The sequence below is a fragment of the Myotis lucifugus genome, unplaced genomic scaffold (genome assembly GCF_000147115.1).
Source record: "Myotis lucifugus unplaced genomic scaffold, Myoluc2.0 scaffold_78, whole genome shotgun sequence".
Classification (NCBI taxonomy): Eukaryota; Metazoa; Chordata; class Mammalia; order Chiroptera; family Vespertilionidae; genus Myotis; species Myotis lucifugus.
Window position 1 is genome coordinate 805,976 of NW_005871126.1, and position 17,858 is coordinate 823,833.

Here is a 17,858-nt window from a genome sequence, read left to right on the forward strand (position 1 = left end):
TGGTTAGGGCTGGTAGTCTTTTCTTAAGTCATCGATACATCTTAACCCTATGTGGAATCTAGCAAGTTTACCACTCTCTGGGCTTGAAGTTTTCTTTAAGCAAATCCCTAGTACCTACCAGCTGATAGCTAGAGATTGGTGACTGGGTAAAAGCCACAGGAATTTCCTGTGAAAGAAGGTGACTCTTCAGTATCCACCAGGGGCACCTGAGATCATGGTGTCATTCTTCTTCAGAATTTTTTTCTATCCCACTATATATTTCCTTTTCCCTTTAGCTTCCCTATATCCAAGGCTTCTAAATTACACTCACTGCCTAAACATCCGCACTGACCTCAAAAGGGTGTTCACTCTGAGTGTAAGTACATTTGGAGATTTGGTGGTCAGTATCAACAATTTGCTTGACCCCTATGCCACCTCAATTCTTTTTGAGAACACAGTATGTGCTGCCCCCTAATCACAAAAAATAAATGTTATCAGAAATAACATAGTTAACATAATAGGTTCTCAAAGTGTGCCCATCATCAGCATCACCAGGAAACACATTAGAAATGCAAATTATCAGGCTTCCCCCCAGACCTATGAATCTTGGCAGGGATGGTGCGGGGGCATTGACCAGCAATCAGGTACAATATTGTTCAGGTGATTGCAATGCATGCTCAAGTGTGAGAAGCACCAGATCACCATATTTCCATCCACAAAGAAACCAGTGATTAGCATTAGTGTAATCAGTTGTTAAAACAACCTGAAAATGCCTCCTGCTGATGACCATTTGATTCTACAGCAAGCCATCCATTCTTTCATGATGGCGTGGAAAGTTTCCAGATCCACATGCAGGTCTCTCCTGTCAGGATCAAGCATGTTCCATAGCTCCTCAAAGCCACCGTCTTTAGAATCTTGACTAGTTATTTGTCTGAGGTAATCTATTATTTTGACAATTCTTACTGAGCCTTAGGAAGAGAAAAGGAAAATTAGTTTTGAAAGATGGGTTAAGAGCATTTTTTATAAGTGAGGTGCTTAACTCTCCCAGGTTCCTTGGATCCTGTGAACATGCCCTATGACAGTGATGGCGAACCTATGACACGCGTGTTAGAGGTGACACGCGAACTCATTTTTTTGGTTGATTTTTCTTTGTTAAATGGCATTTAAATATATAAAATAAATATCAAAAATATAAATCTTTGTTTTACTATGGTTGCAAATATCAAAAAATTTCTATATGTGACACAGCACCAGAGTTGAGTTAGGGTTTTTCAAAATGCTGACACGCCGAGCTCAAAAGGTTCGCCATTTCTTTGTTACTAATGTTGTGGCCTCACTCGATATCAAAGAAACAGAATTTCCAGAGAATGAGGCCCAGAAATCAGGATTTTAAAAAGATTCAGAGGTGATTCTAATGTGCAGCCAAGGTTGAGAACCACTGCTCTAGATGTACCAGCTGAGTGGATTAGGGAAAATTACTTACTAGTAGTCTCTTTGAGCCTCAGTTTCCTTATCTATGAGATGGGGATGGTACAGGACCTGTACAAAATGAGCCTAGAGGTTTTTATACTGGGGAAAACACTAATCAAGTAACCAAAGTTAAAAATCCTGATACACTGTACTGAGAAGAACACATCACTCTGTAATGTCTGTGAAAATGTCTAACCTGAATAATCAAGAAATATCAGACCTTCTACAGAGTAAGTGGCCTATACTCTGAAAATTTCAAGGTCATAAAAGACAAGGTATCTGAGTAACTGTTCCACATGTGAGGAGACTAAAGATATGGGGCAACTAAATACAAGAAGTGAGTCTGAACTGGATCCTGAACCAGGAAACAAAAAGGCTATAGGGTACATTATTGGGATAACTGACAACATTTGAATATAGAATTTTGAATTAGATTATGGTATTGTATCAATGTTAGATATCCTGATTTGGATAACTGTTCTGCCATCATACAAGCAAATGTCCTTGTTTATAGGAAATACACACTGATGTACTTAGGTATCTATAATAATAAAAGTGTAATATGCTAATTAGATAGGACGAAGCTGGGGCTGTGAGGGAAGCCTGGGTCCCAGGTGCCAGAGGGAAGCAGTGCTGGCAGTCGGGGTAAGGAAGGCCTACTCTTGCACGAATTTTGTGCACCAGGCCTCTAATATATATATATATATATATATATACACACACACACACACACACACACACACACACACACTCTGAGTGGCTAGATTATTATGACCACCTGATGTATATTCCAAATAAAACAAAACCACATTATGGGAGGAAATGGTTGAAGGTTATAAAACAAATCACTAACAATGGTCACTTAGGGGAATAGGATTACTGATGGTTTTCTCCTTCCTTTTTGCTTATCTATATACTATTAAATTTACTACAATGAGTATGAATCATTCATGTACTAAAAATTACTTGCGGAAATTTTAAAAAAGCAGAAGTGAAAATCTAAAATTAAAAAATTTGAGCTAAATGTGTATGTGGTTTTATACATTATGAAGTATGTCTTTCTTCTGTGGCAACACCTATGACATGTCAGTAGTTCCATCAATAATTGGAGTTTGTTCACCAGTTGATAAGCTCAATAAAATCATTCAAACACTGGTAAAACATGCAAAAAACACAAAGAAATTATAAAGACATAACCAATACCTAAATAGCCATCCTTCCTCTCAAATTAGGTTGCATCCACCACGTGTGTGGAGACAGGTCCACAGAGCACAACAGGTAAACCATTTCCCCTTCTCTCACAATAGAAAGCACAAGGACTTGATGAAAACCACAAACATTTCAGCAGGTAATTTTCAACTTACCTCTGCAGCTTGTGTCACATGCATGAAAAACGCTTGTGAGGAACTCTTCACAGGTCCTGTTAATGCCATCATCCGTGTCTAGTTTCCATCCTATTAGACGAAAAGTTTGTAAATTTCAAACATGCTTTTCTGTGCTACAATGATTAACTAGTTTGTTTTAATTTTAACAAAGGACACATTTAAATAAACAGCAACATACAGTACTGGTTACTTAACTTAAATAGGCCAGGCAAAGAAAGTGGACTTGAAAGATCCATTATTCATTTTTTCTTTTAATTTATGTTTTATAAAAGTAGGGGGGAAAAGGAGAGATGAAAGGAGAGGTAAATGAGCTTTCTTTTTATTTTTTTTCTTTTATTTTTTTTTGCCTTGTAATATTAAAAGTACTCTGAAAAAGCAAGTAGTATGACAAATAGAGAAGTAGAGGGGGAAAAGAAACTTAGCTATACAGAACATGTGTCATTTTACACTGCTTTTTCACTGTTTTGTTTTCCGGTGCCTTTCATATAATGGACTCTGTAAGCAATCCCCTAAGCAGAATTCCAGGAATTTCTATTGAAATTGGCCTGCAAACTTTACATTCTCCTCTGGCCTGACTTACTGGCTCTACTGGGAATCCATACTTTCTTTTTACACGTTTTATTCTCACACAATAACTAAATAAATAAATACATTAATGAGTTACTTTTTAAAATGCTAAAATGCTAGTTTTCAGCAAGGGACCTGGGAACTATATGAATTTGAACTTCCCTGGATCTATGTATTGCCATCATAACATTCTCATTTGCCCTAGAGAAAGTTGTTTTCAGGTCAGTAGAGAAATACCAACAATTATGATTATAAATGCAATCCAGAATTTCTATGAGGTTTTTACTTGAAATCATAGAAAATACATTTTACATATAAAATGTTCTTTTAAGACAGAAAAAATTAAATAGGGAAATATGGATGTTTCTATCCAAGCTTTAATAATGTGAATTGGTTGTGTGTGTGTGTGTGTGTGTGTGTGTGTGTGTGTGTGTTTAGTTCAGGTATCCTGAAAGTGATATGTTTATTGCTTTATTGAAAGAACATTAAAAGATGAATATTTACCATCTTCATTCAGAGACCAATTTTTCCCCACTGAATCCTGAGGAGTAAAAATTTCAGAGCTTTGATCAGAGGTGGAATCAAAGTCAAGTCTTAAGATACTAAAATGATTTTCACTCCCATGGTTATTCAAATCCTTGTTAGAGAAGGACTCCCGCTTTCTGGTCTGTGATACCAACGATACGTAATTCTGGGAGCTCTGTGATCTCAGCCTTGAGATGTTTTCAGAACTTTTGAGGATGGGGTAGGTTGCATTCTCAGGGGAGCTGAGCTGAGAGACGGACGGGGTTCTCGGAGACCCTGTTTGGGGAGATGAGATGAGCGCATCATCTTTTTCAGGAGCTGAGAAGTGAGTGTTGGGTGTAGGAATGTGAGCAGCAGCCATTTTCTTCAGTATCCCTTCAAAATCTTCCCTTGTGTTAGCCTGTGGACTATCAAAACTGCTGGATTGGTACTTGATAATCTGTTGACTCTGATTGGAAAGCTCTTCCCTCTTTTGGATGGCTTTGATTTTCCTACAGATGCTTTCCACTGGGTTATGCCGCCTCTCAGTTCCCTTCCTCTCAGAGGCCATCGCTGACGTCCTCGCGTTCTGCAGTTGAAATGGCTGAAGTGCAGCAGAAGTAAACATGTGTCTTAAAGTCAACATCATCCTAAGTACAGTTTAGCAATAGGCTATTTATTCTTAAGTCAGCTTTGGAGGGATCAAGATAAGATATCTTTAACTAACGGTTCTTAAACAATTGCTTTAAACAACTTTCCATGGGTTTAACTTTGGCACTCAAATTTCTAGAGAATATTAACAGTTAACATATATAAAATACTTATCACATGCCAGGCATGGTACTAAGTTCTTTATCAATGTCAACTCATTTCATCCTCAAAACAGCTCATGAGGTAAGCCTTACTATCATCTCCATTCTCAGGCAAAAAGAGAAAAAGGGAGACACCCACAGAGTCACCCAGTTAGTACCAGAGCCCAGATCTGAACCCAGGGGTTCCTTCAGAAGCTGACTCCTAACCATATTGCTTTCCATTTATAATTATAGGCCAAATAAGATGATAATGGCGAAGATGCTAACAGCTCCCATTTGAGTACCTGTTCTGGTTCTCATCTATTGAGAACTTACTATGTCAGGCATTTTACAGGTGCTATGTCTAAACTTTACACAAAGCCTGTCAGATATATGAAAATATCCTCTTTTAAGAGATAATATAACTAAGGCTCTACAAGATAAAGTAACTTGATAATGGTCACATCTTTGATATTTGAGCCAAAGGGTGTCTGACTCTAGCATAATTTTATTTAACGGCAGGATATATGACCTTAAACAAATGACTGCTCAAAATCCAGAATCACAGATACAGAGACGCATTGGTGGTTGCCAAAGGGGAGAGGGCCTGGGGGACAAAATGGGTGAAGGGAATTAAGAAGTTCAAACTTTGAGTTATAAAATAAATAAGTGATGGGAATGTAATGTACAGCGTAGGGAAAATAGTTAATGTTATTGTGTAGACTTTGTAAGGTGACAGATGCAACCAGACATATTGTGAAGAGCTTTGCAATGTAAACAAATGTCAAATCACTATGTTGCACACTTGAAACTAATTCATGTTGTATGTCAATTATACCTTAATAAGATAAGAACTTATGAGACAGTACTTAAGGAATTTGAAAATAAGTCCAAAATTTTGTCTAAACTGATAAAACCTAAGTTACTCTAAGCAAAGAGTTACAATAGTTTGAATAGTTGCAATGAGTTTGAAAGTTATGATTTTTTAGGACCTTAACAAAAATTTCTACTCAGAAATTTAGGGAAAAAATCCCTAATTGAAAATGAACAAAAGCTATAGGATTTTTAAAAGAACTATAATTGGAGAAGGTACTTGGACTGGGAAGAAGAAGGCATTCAAAGTCCTCTTAATATACTTTTGTTTTACTTCAACATGATGGCCATCAGTTCCAGCCAATAAAATTTCCACCAACAGAATTCTTTACTATTTAATAATCACTTTGAACCTTTTTGTTATCACTTGACAATACCCTTCTTTCTATGTATTCCAATGTTATCTTTCAGTGCCGAGTCTAAAACACCTTCCTCTATTCAAATCCTAGAAGCAGTATCTCATTGGACTCAACTCTTTCTGCTCTGTTCTAGTATGTATATTGTCATTTAATTGAATTTTGTCTTCTATTTTTGGATTGCTTCAAATGTGTATACATGTTGTTTTCTCAAAAACATTTTTAATGTTTGCATTCAAAAGTGATGATGTGATTCTTTCTAGATACTCAATGCAATATTGGCATAATTGATAACCCGCAATTCTATATCATGCAACTACCAGGCTGGTGGACTCGTCCGCCAGCTGTAGTGAGTGTTGACTCTCCACTAAGCAGTTACTTCCTTTTCTGCAGAATTTCCCCTGGCCATCCAGGAGCTGCTCATTGCTCAACAGGCAGGTGCGAAGTGAAGTAGTGGCAACAATAGAAGAGAATCCACCTGTGAATACAACATTTTCCAAACATATGGCTGACTATGGTGGTGACATAACAGAAGCCACCTGACTTTCCCTGTCCAGTGAAGAGCCCTATAAAAGACTGGTTAAGTGTTTGTCCTGTTCTCAATGTGGTGCCAGAGAACTGAAGCACAGGTTGAGCACAGGGATAACAGAAGCCTTGGAATCAGAACCTCAGAATCCCAGATCCTGTTTGCCCTCTTTGTTGAACATTAATGTGATGTTCAAGTCACAATGAAAGACCTTGCTTTGTGGGCCTTTGTGACTGATCAGAAGGATCTCTTGCCCTTTGAGAGGAACCTAGAGAGTATTATGCTAAAGGAAATAAGCCAATCAGAGAAAGGCACGTATCACATGATCTCACTTATATGTGGAATCTAATGACCAAAATAGATCCAGAAACCAAGAAGCATGGAACAGACTGACAAATCTCAGAGGGAAGGGGTGGGGAACAGGAAGAGATTAACCAAAAACTTATAGGCTCATGTATATATAACCATGGACACAGACAATAGTGCAGTGAAGCCTGGGGTGGGAGTAGGGTGGAGAAGGTCAATGGGCGGAGGGGGGAAGGAGGGACATCTGTAATACTCTCAACAATAAAGGTAATTTTTAAAAAACGTTCCTAGCATTTAAGACACACATTTCTATTTGATTTTCCAAGGCATTTTTCTCCTACCATCTGGTTTCTGAATTTCCATAACTCACCTAAGTGAACCTGCTCCACAGTTTAACTAAACCTTATGAAGAGTACACGTAAGACACAAACTCTTCATGAGCTAACAGAACTTGACAAGATTCACTTGTTTTGCTTTTTCTAATACAGAGCAGAACATTTGTGGGAGTTTAATAAGTACAATGTGATGATAAAGATTTCAAAATTTGTGCTACGTTCTCCATATATGGCCTGGAAACATCTCCTGTCTGTCCTGTCCAAACCTCTTTTTTAGTTTTAGTTTTAGTTTTAGTTTTAGTTTTAGTTTTAGTTTTAGTTTTAGTTTTAGTTTTAGTTTTAGTTTTAGTTTTAGTTTTAGATTAGCTGCAATCAGCCTAGCACTTAAAAATACAAGTTTACCTTGATTTGTGCAATAACTATCTTTGAAAAAATACGAACTGGAAATTAAACACTGAAACTTAATTGTACCAGCAGAATCAGTTGCTTGGAGTCTCTTTTAAAGGAACTTCCTCCTGATTTATCCATTTTCGTTGATTGAACAGTTACTATGTAGAGATGGTACACTTGTAGAAACCCCAATGGCAAGGATTCTTGTTTTTAAGTTCTTGAATCTTAGTGGACTCCATATCATTCATCCCTCTAGGCATTCAACCAATACTTATTTAGCATCTAAAGAGTGCAAAACCCTATGCAGATACTGGAGATACAATGATGAGCAAATGCTCTCCTAAAACTTGTATTCTCTGGGAGATGCAGATATGAGCAAGTAAGTCAGCAGGATCACCAGATTAAATCCAGGGTGCCCAATAAAATTTGAATTTCAAATAAACAATGGTTATCCTTTTATCATACATATGTCACAAAAGTTGCATAGGAAAAACTTATATGGAAAAATTTGTTGTTTGCCTGAAATTAGAATTTCATTGTGTATCTTTATATATTTTTTGTTATCTAAATCTAGCAATCCTAAAGCCCCCAGATAAATAATTACACACTGGAAAAGAAAGGTGCCAGGGACTATGAGAACATATAATAGGGGGTTATTCTAGTTTGGCAGTGAAGACAGAAAAAAATTGGGGGGCATCTATTATGTGTCATGCACTGTGCTATACAGATTGTTTGCTAAATCCATGGTTATAAACAGAACATTAAAAAGTAGAGCCATAAATCCCATCTGGATTCCCGTGAGCTAAATGTAATATAAAATAATGTTAGAGATTATACAAACCAATTATTTCACCTACTTAATATTATTTCTCCTACTGATCGAACTATGCCTCATCCGAATTTCTACAATCTGAGTCCTGTTGTTATTATTATTGCCTGAATTGCCTTGTTGTTGTAGTAAAAGCTCTTGAATCAATAATTTTCAACCACCGCCTTGATATAAAACTATAAAGCAATAACTAAAAGCCGCAAAGCAATAATTAAAAGTCTCTGGTGCATGGCAGCATAAAACAAGTGTGATTGTTTCTTATCTAAAGTTAGGCTACTCATTGCATATCCAATTTCCACCTGTGATGTAACTGCAGCGTTCAGCATTAACCTCTAAGAATTTTGCACTCTTTGAAACTTACAGAAATAGTCAATAGGTTAGAATAAATTCACCATGTGTGTACAGTATAGACAATATTTCATATTCTTTTTAGAATTTACAGACAAACATAAGATCATTGTGTTTTTTAATATCCATATCTTTCAATCACTAAGAAAACAGCTGAATTTCTTTGCAAAGAAAGACATATGATATAGACAAAGATAGAAAAAATAGAATCCTTGAAAAAGTCAGCAGATTCAAAAAGATCTTTAGAAAGCATGAATCTAACTCGGACTAAGAAAAAAAGTTATGCTAACAATGTTATCATCTTTCATTTCCAGCCATTTACAATGCTCTCCCTTTACTAATAGTTGTTTCTTAAACATTGAACTTACAAACTTTAAATTAGGTAGTTTATTTTAACAATCATTCAATACTTATGAAATCCATGCAAAACTTTCACCTAAATGAATTCCACTTGGTAGTTTAATTAAGGCAAACCCTTAGTCAATGTATGTAAAAAATTAAATATATATCTGGGCATAGGCATACCTTGGAGATATTGTGGGTTCAGTTCCATGCCACCACAACAAAGTAAGTCAAAATCTTTTTGCTGGTGGTGGGTTTTGCCTTTAATTTGTAAAAAACACAACATTCTTGAAGTGCAATGAGGCAAAGCATAAGAAAACCAGGTATACCTGTGTATGTACATAGGTAACCAAGGGATTCCTTTTGCTGAAAGAGCCCGTTGCTAGCAATTAAGTGCCAGCAAACTCTTCATCAAGACATAAGAAGGAACATCTGTTCACTGAGATGTTCCCAAGAAACTTATCTTTAGCTAACCCAGAGGGAGAGCAGAGCATGGCTTTCTACTTAGCCAGTAAGTTTTACATTTGCCAAAGTACACCCTCTTCAGTCTCTTTGTGACTTGAATTTAATGTGATAAACTAATAACACTTACTGTTTCCTGCCTTCTGTAGGATAGATGATAGCAGCTGCTAAAAAATGATTTGCAAACCACAAGTTCCAGATTTAGCAATGCCCAGCGAGGCTGCCATCTGCAACCCTGTTTGATTACTAATAAATGCAAGCTGGTATAGAATGAAACCTTTTCCTCCCACCATTCCCTTCACCTTGTTATATTAAGCTCCTTGGCTGGGTCACACCCAACGTATGATAAACACCTCACATTGGAACAATTCCTTAAATAGCACAGTCACACACATGCCTCTGAAAACTGACAGTGTCCTTCTGTTTCAGTTCTTATTCTGTGAAGTCTGCTTTTCGTCTCAGAAACCAGGAGAAAACCTATGATACGTAAATCTCTGACTCAAAGCACTGAGGTGCTTCCAGATTCTTACCGTCTACAGAACCACGTGACCAGTTCCCACTAACACACATTCCAAACGATCAAGGCTGAAAATGACAGTTCAAGACTTTAGGTAGCTAAAGCCCCTTTGAAAACAACTCTGGGATTTGCCTGTGGTGAAAGCTACATTTCTGGGGAACCTAGCTTTATCACTTCCAGCCACCCATCTTTTCCCCAATTTTCTCAGTGTTCAGGTTTTATTCCTAGATTTGTTTCAAGGTTCCAATGAACTTGGAATATAGACTGATATGGGAGGTTGGTCTCATTTGCCACAAGCATGTTGAGCTTGGGTTTGGGGTGAGGAGACAATAGAGAGGCTACATCTGGGATTGCTTTTCCCTGTTTAGGGCAGGACTTGTTCCACCATAAATGACTAAGGGAGATAGCACCCACCAAAATTTACTTCCTTGGGGGGAAAACTTACCACCTTATTTTCACTTCACCAGCACTCCAAGAACCATCTTCGGAGAACTGGGAATTGGGAATGAAGGCCCCGGGGATCAGGTGGTGTGGGTGGAGCTAGCTTCCGCAGGGTTATGTGGAGTGAGGTGAAAGGCCGAGGCTGGAGAACAGGGAAGCCACTGATGAGCTACACCTGCCTCTTTGGTTTTAGCCAAGACCATGAGAAGATGGGTGTGAGGGAAGACACGTGGGAGGAATGAGGGCGACCTCTTTGGGTGCATCCATGCCATTTGGGGGCGCTCCCACCAAGTCGATCACAATGAACTAATAAAGATCATTCAGAATATACTCTTTAATTGGGTTGAAGAAAAAGACACTTTTTAAGTTAAACGTCAGACATTTCTATTGGGCCAGGTGCTGGGTGGTTTCTAAAACATTAATGCTGTTAATCATTGTCTTTTATGGGACCATGGCTGGTCTGGGAGACAAGATATATAAATTATATAAAGAAGCACATGAGTGGGACATTAAGCTCCATGGGAAGTCAGAACAGAATGAGCTCGGTGTGGGTTGCGAAGCCTTTAAAAATAGATGGGACACAAGCAGGGCTTTCAGTAATGAAATATTTTGGAAGCCAGAGGCTTGGACAAACCTGGGAGGTGGGGTGGCATGCAACTTGTGGTTTTGGCAGCACGAGGTGAACAGTCTGATGAAAGCTGGAGATAGTTGGGAGGTTGTGGAGTAGTAATAAAATAAAGTAAATATATATGTATACATGTTTAGATCGGTAGCATACAGATTCAGAAATGAATCAAATTTTCTATAATTCCATTTCCCGTTCCACAAAAATATGTTCAGCTGGGACAAACGTTTTAAAAACAGAACAAAATAAAACCTACCCCAAAACAAACAAAAAAGCACACGAGGATCAGGGTTGTAAACACACCGCCCAAAGCATCGTAACTGGAACTGAAATTCTGTCTCCAACTGGCAGTTTTACTTCCTACGCAAGGGGCTTCTTCAGCCACACCACTCGGGTCCCTAATCACACGCTTCACAGACCCCCGCTTCGGTGCTTTCCTACTTCTCCCCAGGTTTCCGTCTCCCCCGCTCCTTCTAGGGCGCTCAGCAGATCTCTTCTATCTGATCCTATGCCTGTGGGTCATCGTTCCTGTCACCAAGTGAGAGGGAAGGACTGTCATAGTTAAAAGTTGGGCTCTGGATTGAAATAACCTGACTTAAAATCCCAGCTCTGCCCTCACCAGTGTTGTGACCTTAGACAACTTAACTCCCTGTGCCTCAGTTTCTTCACCAGCAAAAGTGCATCAATCTCATGAAGGACTCCTGGGTTATTGCAGGAATGAAACGAGATCACACATGCATGGCACACTTTCTGAAACGCCTTTCACTTACTCAGATATTTGATGTCGTCTTAAAGCCCAGCAAGAGATGACCAGCTAACTCATTCCTCGCATTAGTCTTGCTCTGTTCGATTTCCCATCAAATGAAATGTCACATCCATACTTGTGATCTTCCTATCACTACACAGATATCGAAACTAGCAACACCCAGGGAGATTTCCCTCCTAGTCATAAAGGAAGCCGGCGGTGGAGCCAGAAATAATATTCAAGTTCTGAATCCACTAGACTATGTCACCTGTCTGGTAAATGATACTCTTACTTCCTCTTCCAACTAAATGCCTCACACCTGATGTTTCTCAGAGCAGTGAAAGGAATGACCTGAATAAATATCAATGGCTCTGCAATGAACTGAATGAAGATGTTATTTCATTATTCACTGATTGATTGCCTCGTGCTTATTCTAACACAGCGATTTTCAACCGTGTGCCACGCCACTCTAGGGTGTGCCACAAAAAAATGCAAACCATACAATACCTGACTATTTGGTCAGGGGCACTGACCTTTTCTTCCTTAGATTATCAAATAAAAGAAATGACAACAGCCAACACAACAATAGCTGTCAGTGTGAATGAATCAAAATTATACCTTTTTTTTTTGTCAGATCGACAGAACATATATCTTTTGGTGTGCTGCAGGGTTTTAGTAACTAGTTTGTGTGCCATGAGATGAAAAAGGTTGAAAATCGCTGTTGCAACAGAACGCCTTCCTCAGCTTCTCTGCTGGGAACAGCACTCATGAGTGTGGGTTCCTCTGGTACCTGCCCCAGGCAGGCAGCCAGGAAGGTTCAGTCTCACCCTGGCCAATGTGGCTCAGTGGTTGGAGCATTGGATTGTGCACCAAAGGGTCTCAGGTTTGATTCCTGGTCAAGGGCACATATCCCCACTCCTTGCACCTGTCCTGGCAAGTGCTGGGGGCAAGTGCAGGAGGCAGCTGATAGATGTGTCTCTCTTACATCCATGTTTCTCTCTCTCACCCTCCCTCCTTCTCTTCCACTCTCTCTAAAAGCAATGGGAAAAAAATCCCCAGGTGAGGATTAACAACAGCAACATAAATAATAATCTATGTATATAAAAGCCTAAGCAACTATTACCACCATTGGACTGGTTGCTATGACGACATACTGACTACCAGGGGGCAGATGCTCAATGCAGGAGCTGCCCCCTGGTGGTCAGTGCGCTCCCACAGCCAACCTCCTGTGGTCCTTCCTCCTGATCAGCCAGCCCCGATCAGACCCTCGATCACCAGCCAGGCCAAGGAACCCCACCCATGCACAAATTCGTGCACCAGGCCCCTAGTAATTAATAAAGTATGTAAGCCAGAAAGGTTCAGTCTCCACTGAGACAGTTTCTCCACCCCCACACAGGCTCTGTTAAGGCTTTGTTAATGTGGGATAACATGCAGACGTCACTAAAAGAAACCCAAGATGGGGCTTTGGCTTTTGGATATACTGTAGGTAGAGATGGTAACAGCATGTTCACTTGGCAAGTCCTTTCCCCTTAAGGCACATTGACCAGAAGGAGCCCTTATGTTGCCAGACCTGAAAGCAGCTGTCTGTCTTGTTATAATCAGAGAGCCTCTGAGAGACTCCCTCCCCAGTCTTCAAAATAACCTTTCAAGGAAATTAAATCATGCCATGTAAATAGCATATATATGTATGACACAGCCCCTTCTCTCTAATGCAATCTGTGATGTTGTTAGACATTAGCCAGTAGCTAGATCTCTGGGATTCATCTCTGGTTGGTCCAAGAGACCATTTTGTCTAACCAAGAGTAGATTGGAGGTGGAGAGGGGCATGATGAGAAGAAAACCAGACGGTGGAACCCTCCTTTAGTATAGGTGGGCCCAAACATAACACTTTTTTTTTAATCTGCTCTGTGTAAGATGCACTATTTCTTATGAGGTACTCTCTAGTGCCCTTATAGTCTAGAAATCGTTGCCTTTAAATTGCTTTCTGTTAATCAAATTTTAATAAGCAAAGGCAGTGTCTTCAAGAAGCCAATTTCATAAAGATATTGTCCCAGAAAGAAAGGGATTGGGAATTCTAGTGATCTATGGGCTTCATTCTGAAAAGGAAGAACGCAGAAGTGAATACTGAGGAAGGAAAATTGGCAACATAGTTTTGGAGGGAGTTTAAAGTAAAGCAAGGCTCTGAAGATATCACCAAGGTATGTATCTCTGAATGAAAATCACCTGTTGCCCTTCCAGATCTACCCTCTGGAAATAAAGCAAGGTCTACTGACCCCCATTGACAGCCTCCCTCTGCCCCTCCCCTCCTGCCCTTTGATTTCCCATTGAACTTGGCCAGGAAGAGGCACCAACAGAGAATAGGTGGGCAGGAGGGCCAGGGCCTGAGCTATGCATTCTCCTGGCTTCCACCCTCCAGGCCTGTCTGAGAGTGGCTCAGGCTTTTCCTCAGCTCCTGTCGCGTGACAGTCCTCACTTGGTTCTGCACTTCTTCCCTCCCCTGGCCCTTGCTGGGATGGTAATGTCTCCCTAAAGCCATGATGCCTGCCCCCACTTTTTATTATTTCCTATAACCCTGCCCGCACCTTCATGAATGAAACTCTTTTCAGTCCTCCTTTTAAATAATGTGCCACCCATTTCCTGATCTCAGAGATTCTTTCAGTTGTCATGTTAATTTCCATAGCTCAATACAGTTGTCATCTACATTACTCAAAGGGCACAATACTGCCCTTAAGTTATTTTGTTATTTTTTTAAACTCTTAGCCTTTTCTTCTAGTTGAATGCATGCAGCTAAGGCCAAGAGAGATTTGACTAAAAGTAAAACAACAACAACAGCAACAAAAAACAACTCCACGGCCAAAACCGGTTTGGCTCAGTGGATAGAGCGTCGGCCTTCGGACTGAAGGGTCCCAGGCTCGATTCCGGTCAAGGGCATGTACCTTGGTTGCAGGCATATCCCCAGTGGGAGAAGTGCAGGAGGCAGCTGATCGATGTTTCTAACTCTCTATCTCTCTCCCTTCCTCTCTGTAAAAAATCAATAAAATATAAAAAAAAAAAACCACAACTCCACAAGATTTCCTTTAAAACTTTGGATAGCTATTGCCAACTTTGTTTCCATACTGTTTGTATCAATTTATCATCTCACCAACAATCTGTGAGATGGCTTGGCTCCCCACACTCCCATCAGCACAATGTGTTGATCTTTGCCAATCTGATAGGTGAAGTATGGATGGCATCTCATCATTTTAATTTACATTTCTCTTCTTATGAATATGGTTTCATATGTCTAAAGCTATTTGTATTTCCATTTGTATGCTCTATTTGGTTGGATTCTTGGTCAGTTTTTTAATAGGAGTTTGATTTTATCAATTTACAAAGGCTCTTTATATATTAAGAAATTTAGTTTTTTTTGTATTTCATGTGTTAAATATGCATTTTTACAGTTTGTCATTTTTATTTTTTGTTGGCTTTTTTCATGCAGACTTTTAAAAAATACAGTCAAATTTGAATTTTCTCTGTGTGACCTCTGAGTTTGTGGTAGGCATAGAAAGGCTTTCCTGACTCCAAAATTATAAAAACATTCCCCCATGTTATTTTCTAGTATTTTTATGATTTGATGCTTATTTGGCTTATAGGGAGATAGGACTCTACCTTTAATATTTTCCTGATGGCTACCTGTTTTTCTCTAGGAAATGACTCTCCAGATATATTGCACATATTTACAAAGATACATATAAAATATATTTATTGTAGTATGCTTGGAATGGATGTGAAATATAGTATGCTTGGATGATGTAAAAATATTGAAAAATATGAAAAACAACCTTTGCATCCTTCAATAGGGAACTGGTTATATAAATTACAGTTCATTCACACACTGGAATAAAATACAGCTGTTTCAAAGAAATGTTCTTTAAGGCTAATATGGAATTCCAAAATTATGTGGTCAAGTTGTCAATCAACCCTAAGGTGAAGAATAGTACTTATACCATTTGTGATTTAAAACATTAGTATAGCCCTGGCTGGTGTAGCTCCTTTGGTTGGGTGTAGTCCTGTGCATGAAAAGGTTGCTGGTTTGATCCCAGTCAGGGCATATGCCTGGGTTGTAGGCTTTATCCCTGGTAGGAGGCATGCAGAAGGAAGCTCTCACATCAATGTCTCTCTCTCTCCCCCTCTTTCTCTAGAAATCAATTAAAAATATTTTTTAAAAGATATAGTATAAACCAAAGCAAAACAAACACACATATAAATACAGAGGAAAGTAGAGACAATGGTAACCTGGAAAAGAGAAACTGGGGGACTAAGAACAGGAGTAGAAGAGAGATTTATTTACTTCTGTCTATATTTTTGTACTGTATTAATGTACAATATTATCAATTTAAACAAATGAAAAATTAAGAGGTATTAAAAACTCAAGTAATTATGTTTTGGTAGTTGATTTAGTACTATAAAAGTAGATTTGTAAGATAATGTCATTTACAGTATTGAAATCTGCCCCTTAGTTCAGCAAAACACTCTTTTAACACATAGGTATGAAAATGTGGATCAGTAGCACCCTCTGCTGGTAGCAGGTTGAAATTTGATGACCCAGAAATCATTAATAAGTCTGTGATTTGTAATTATCAAGTATTCAAATAGTATATCATGAGTAATATTTCATATCATAAATTTGAAAAGTCACTGGGAAATTTCTACAGTTAAAAAAATCACCAATTTTTGCCCGGCTGGCATGGATCAGTGGTTGAGCATCCACTCGTGAACTAGGAGGTCACAGTTCAATTCCTGTCAGGGCACATGCCAAGGTTGCTGGCTCAATCCCCAGTTTGGTGTAATGCAGGAGGCAGCTGACTGATGATTCATTTTTATCTATCCCTCACTCCCTCTTCTTTCCTCTCTGAAATATATAGATAGATAGATAGATAGATAGATAGATAGATAGATAGAGATATAGATATCTACACTAATAAAAGAGAAAAATGGTAATTGGCGTACGACCGCTACCCTTCCCATTGGCATATCCTTATGCAAATTAACTGTCAGCCAAGATGGCGGCCGGCAGCCAGGCAGCTGGAAGCGAACGTGAGGCTTGCTTGCTCCAGTGACTGCAGACTCCAACGTTCCCCGCCTGACTTGCCGGCCTCTGAGCTGGCAGTTTGAAACATTCTAACAAATATAGCCGGCTGGGATCTCAGAGCTGAAGTTATACATTGTTTCGATTATAGAACGGCAAACAAACCAGCAGCGGAAGCCTCAGAGCTAGAGCCAGAGCTAAAGCTGGCCCAGAAGAAAAAAAAAAAAGAAAAAAAGGAGTGGTTGGGAGCTACAGTCAAAACCACCAGCCTGAAAGCAGCCCTCAGCCCTTCACCCAGACTGGCCAGGCACCCCAGTGGGGACCCCCACCCTGAAGGGTGTGTGACCAGCTGCAAACAGCCATCATCTCCTCATCCAGGCTGGCCAGGCACCCCAGTGGGGACCCCCACCCTGATCCAGGACACCCTTCAGGGCAAACCAGCCGGCCCCCAGGCCTCTATCCTATATAGTAAAAGGGTAATATGCCTCCCAGCACCGGGATCAGCGGAGCCGGGAGGCCTCCTGGCACCAGATCAGCATGACAGGGTGCAGCGCCCAAACCCCCTGATCGCCCTGCGGCTCTGTGTGTGACAGGGTGTGGCATCCCAACCCCCTGATCGGCCCTGCTCTGTGTGTGACAGGGGGTGGTGCCCCAACCCCCCCCCCCCACGGGCCCTGCTCTGTGTGTGATGGGGTAGAGCCATAACCTCCCCCATCGGCCCTGCCCTGAGTCTGACAGTGGCAGCGCCCCAACCCCCTGAACCACCCTGCTCTGTGTGTGTCAAGGGGGAAGTGCCCCAACTCCCCTATTGGCCCCTACTCTGTGAGTGACAGGGGGGAGCTCCACAACCCCCTGATCAGCCCTGCTCTGTGCGTGACAGGGGGGAGCTCCCCAACCCCCTGATGGGCCTGCTCTGTGCGTGACAGGGGGCTGCGCCCAACCCCCTGATTGGCCCTGCTCTGTGCATGACAGGGGGGAGCTCCCCAACCCCCCTGATGG

At 40.2% G+C, this 17,858-nt stretch overlaps 2 protein-coding genes across 2 annotated transcripts in view; one reads left to right on the forward strand and one right to left on the reverse strand.

Moving 5' to 3' along the window:
* Window positions 1-4,476, reverse strand: part of LOC111826438 (lymphoid-restricted membrane protein) — a 39,473-nt gene extending 34,997 nt beyond the window's left edge. The window contains exons 1-3 of the mRNA XM_023755543.1: window positions 3,906-4,476; window positions 2,814-2,903; window positions 780-947 (exon numbers count right to left, since the gene is read on the reverse strand). Coding sequence (XP_023611311.1) covers window positions 780-947; window positions 2,814-2,903; window positions 3,906-4,476 — 829 coding nt within the window. The remainder of the gene's footprint in view (window positions 1-779; window positions 948-2,813; window positions 2,904-3,905) is intronic.
* Window positions 4,477-10,872: 6,396 nt separating this feature from the next.
* On the forward strand, window positions 10,873-13,281 carry CUNH12orf77 (chromosome unknown C12orf77 homolog). The gene is made up of 3 exons (XM_006090679.2): window positions 10,873-10,968; window positions 11,953-12,081; window positions 13,219-13,281. Exons 1-3 carry the CDS (start codon window positions 10,873-10,875, stop codon window positions 13,279-13,281), a joined length of 288 nt encoding a protein of 95 aa, XP_006090741.2.
* The last annotated feature ends 4,577 nt before the right edge of the window (window positions 13,282-17,858 follow it).

What these genes read in the sequence shown, in the direction of transcription:
- CUNH12orf77 (XM_006090679.2), top strand. Translation starts at nt 10,873, where the DNA reads ATGGCTGGTCTGGGAGACAAGATATATAAATTATATAAAGAAGCACAT. An exon ending in CAGAACAGAATGAGCTCGGT is followed by an intron (nt 10,969 to 11,952) that starts GTGGGTTGCGAA and finishes ATCACTACACAG; the next exon opens with ATATCGAAACTAGCAACACC. An exon ending in GTCTGGTAAATGATACTCTT is followed by an intron (nt 12,082 to 13,218) that starts ACTTCCTCTTCC and finishes AATGTGGGATAA; the next exon opens with CATGCAGACGTCACTAAAAG.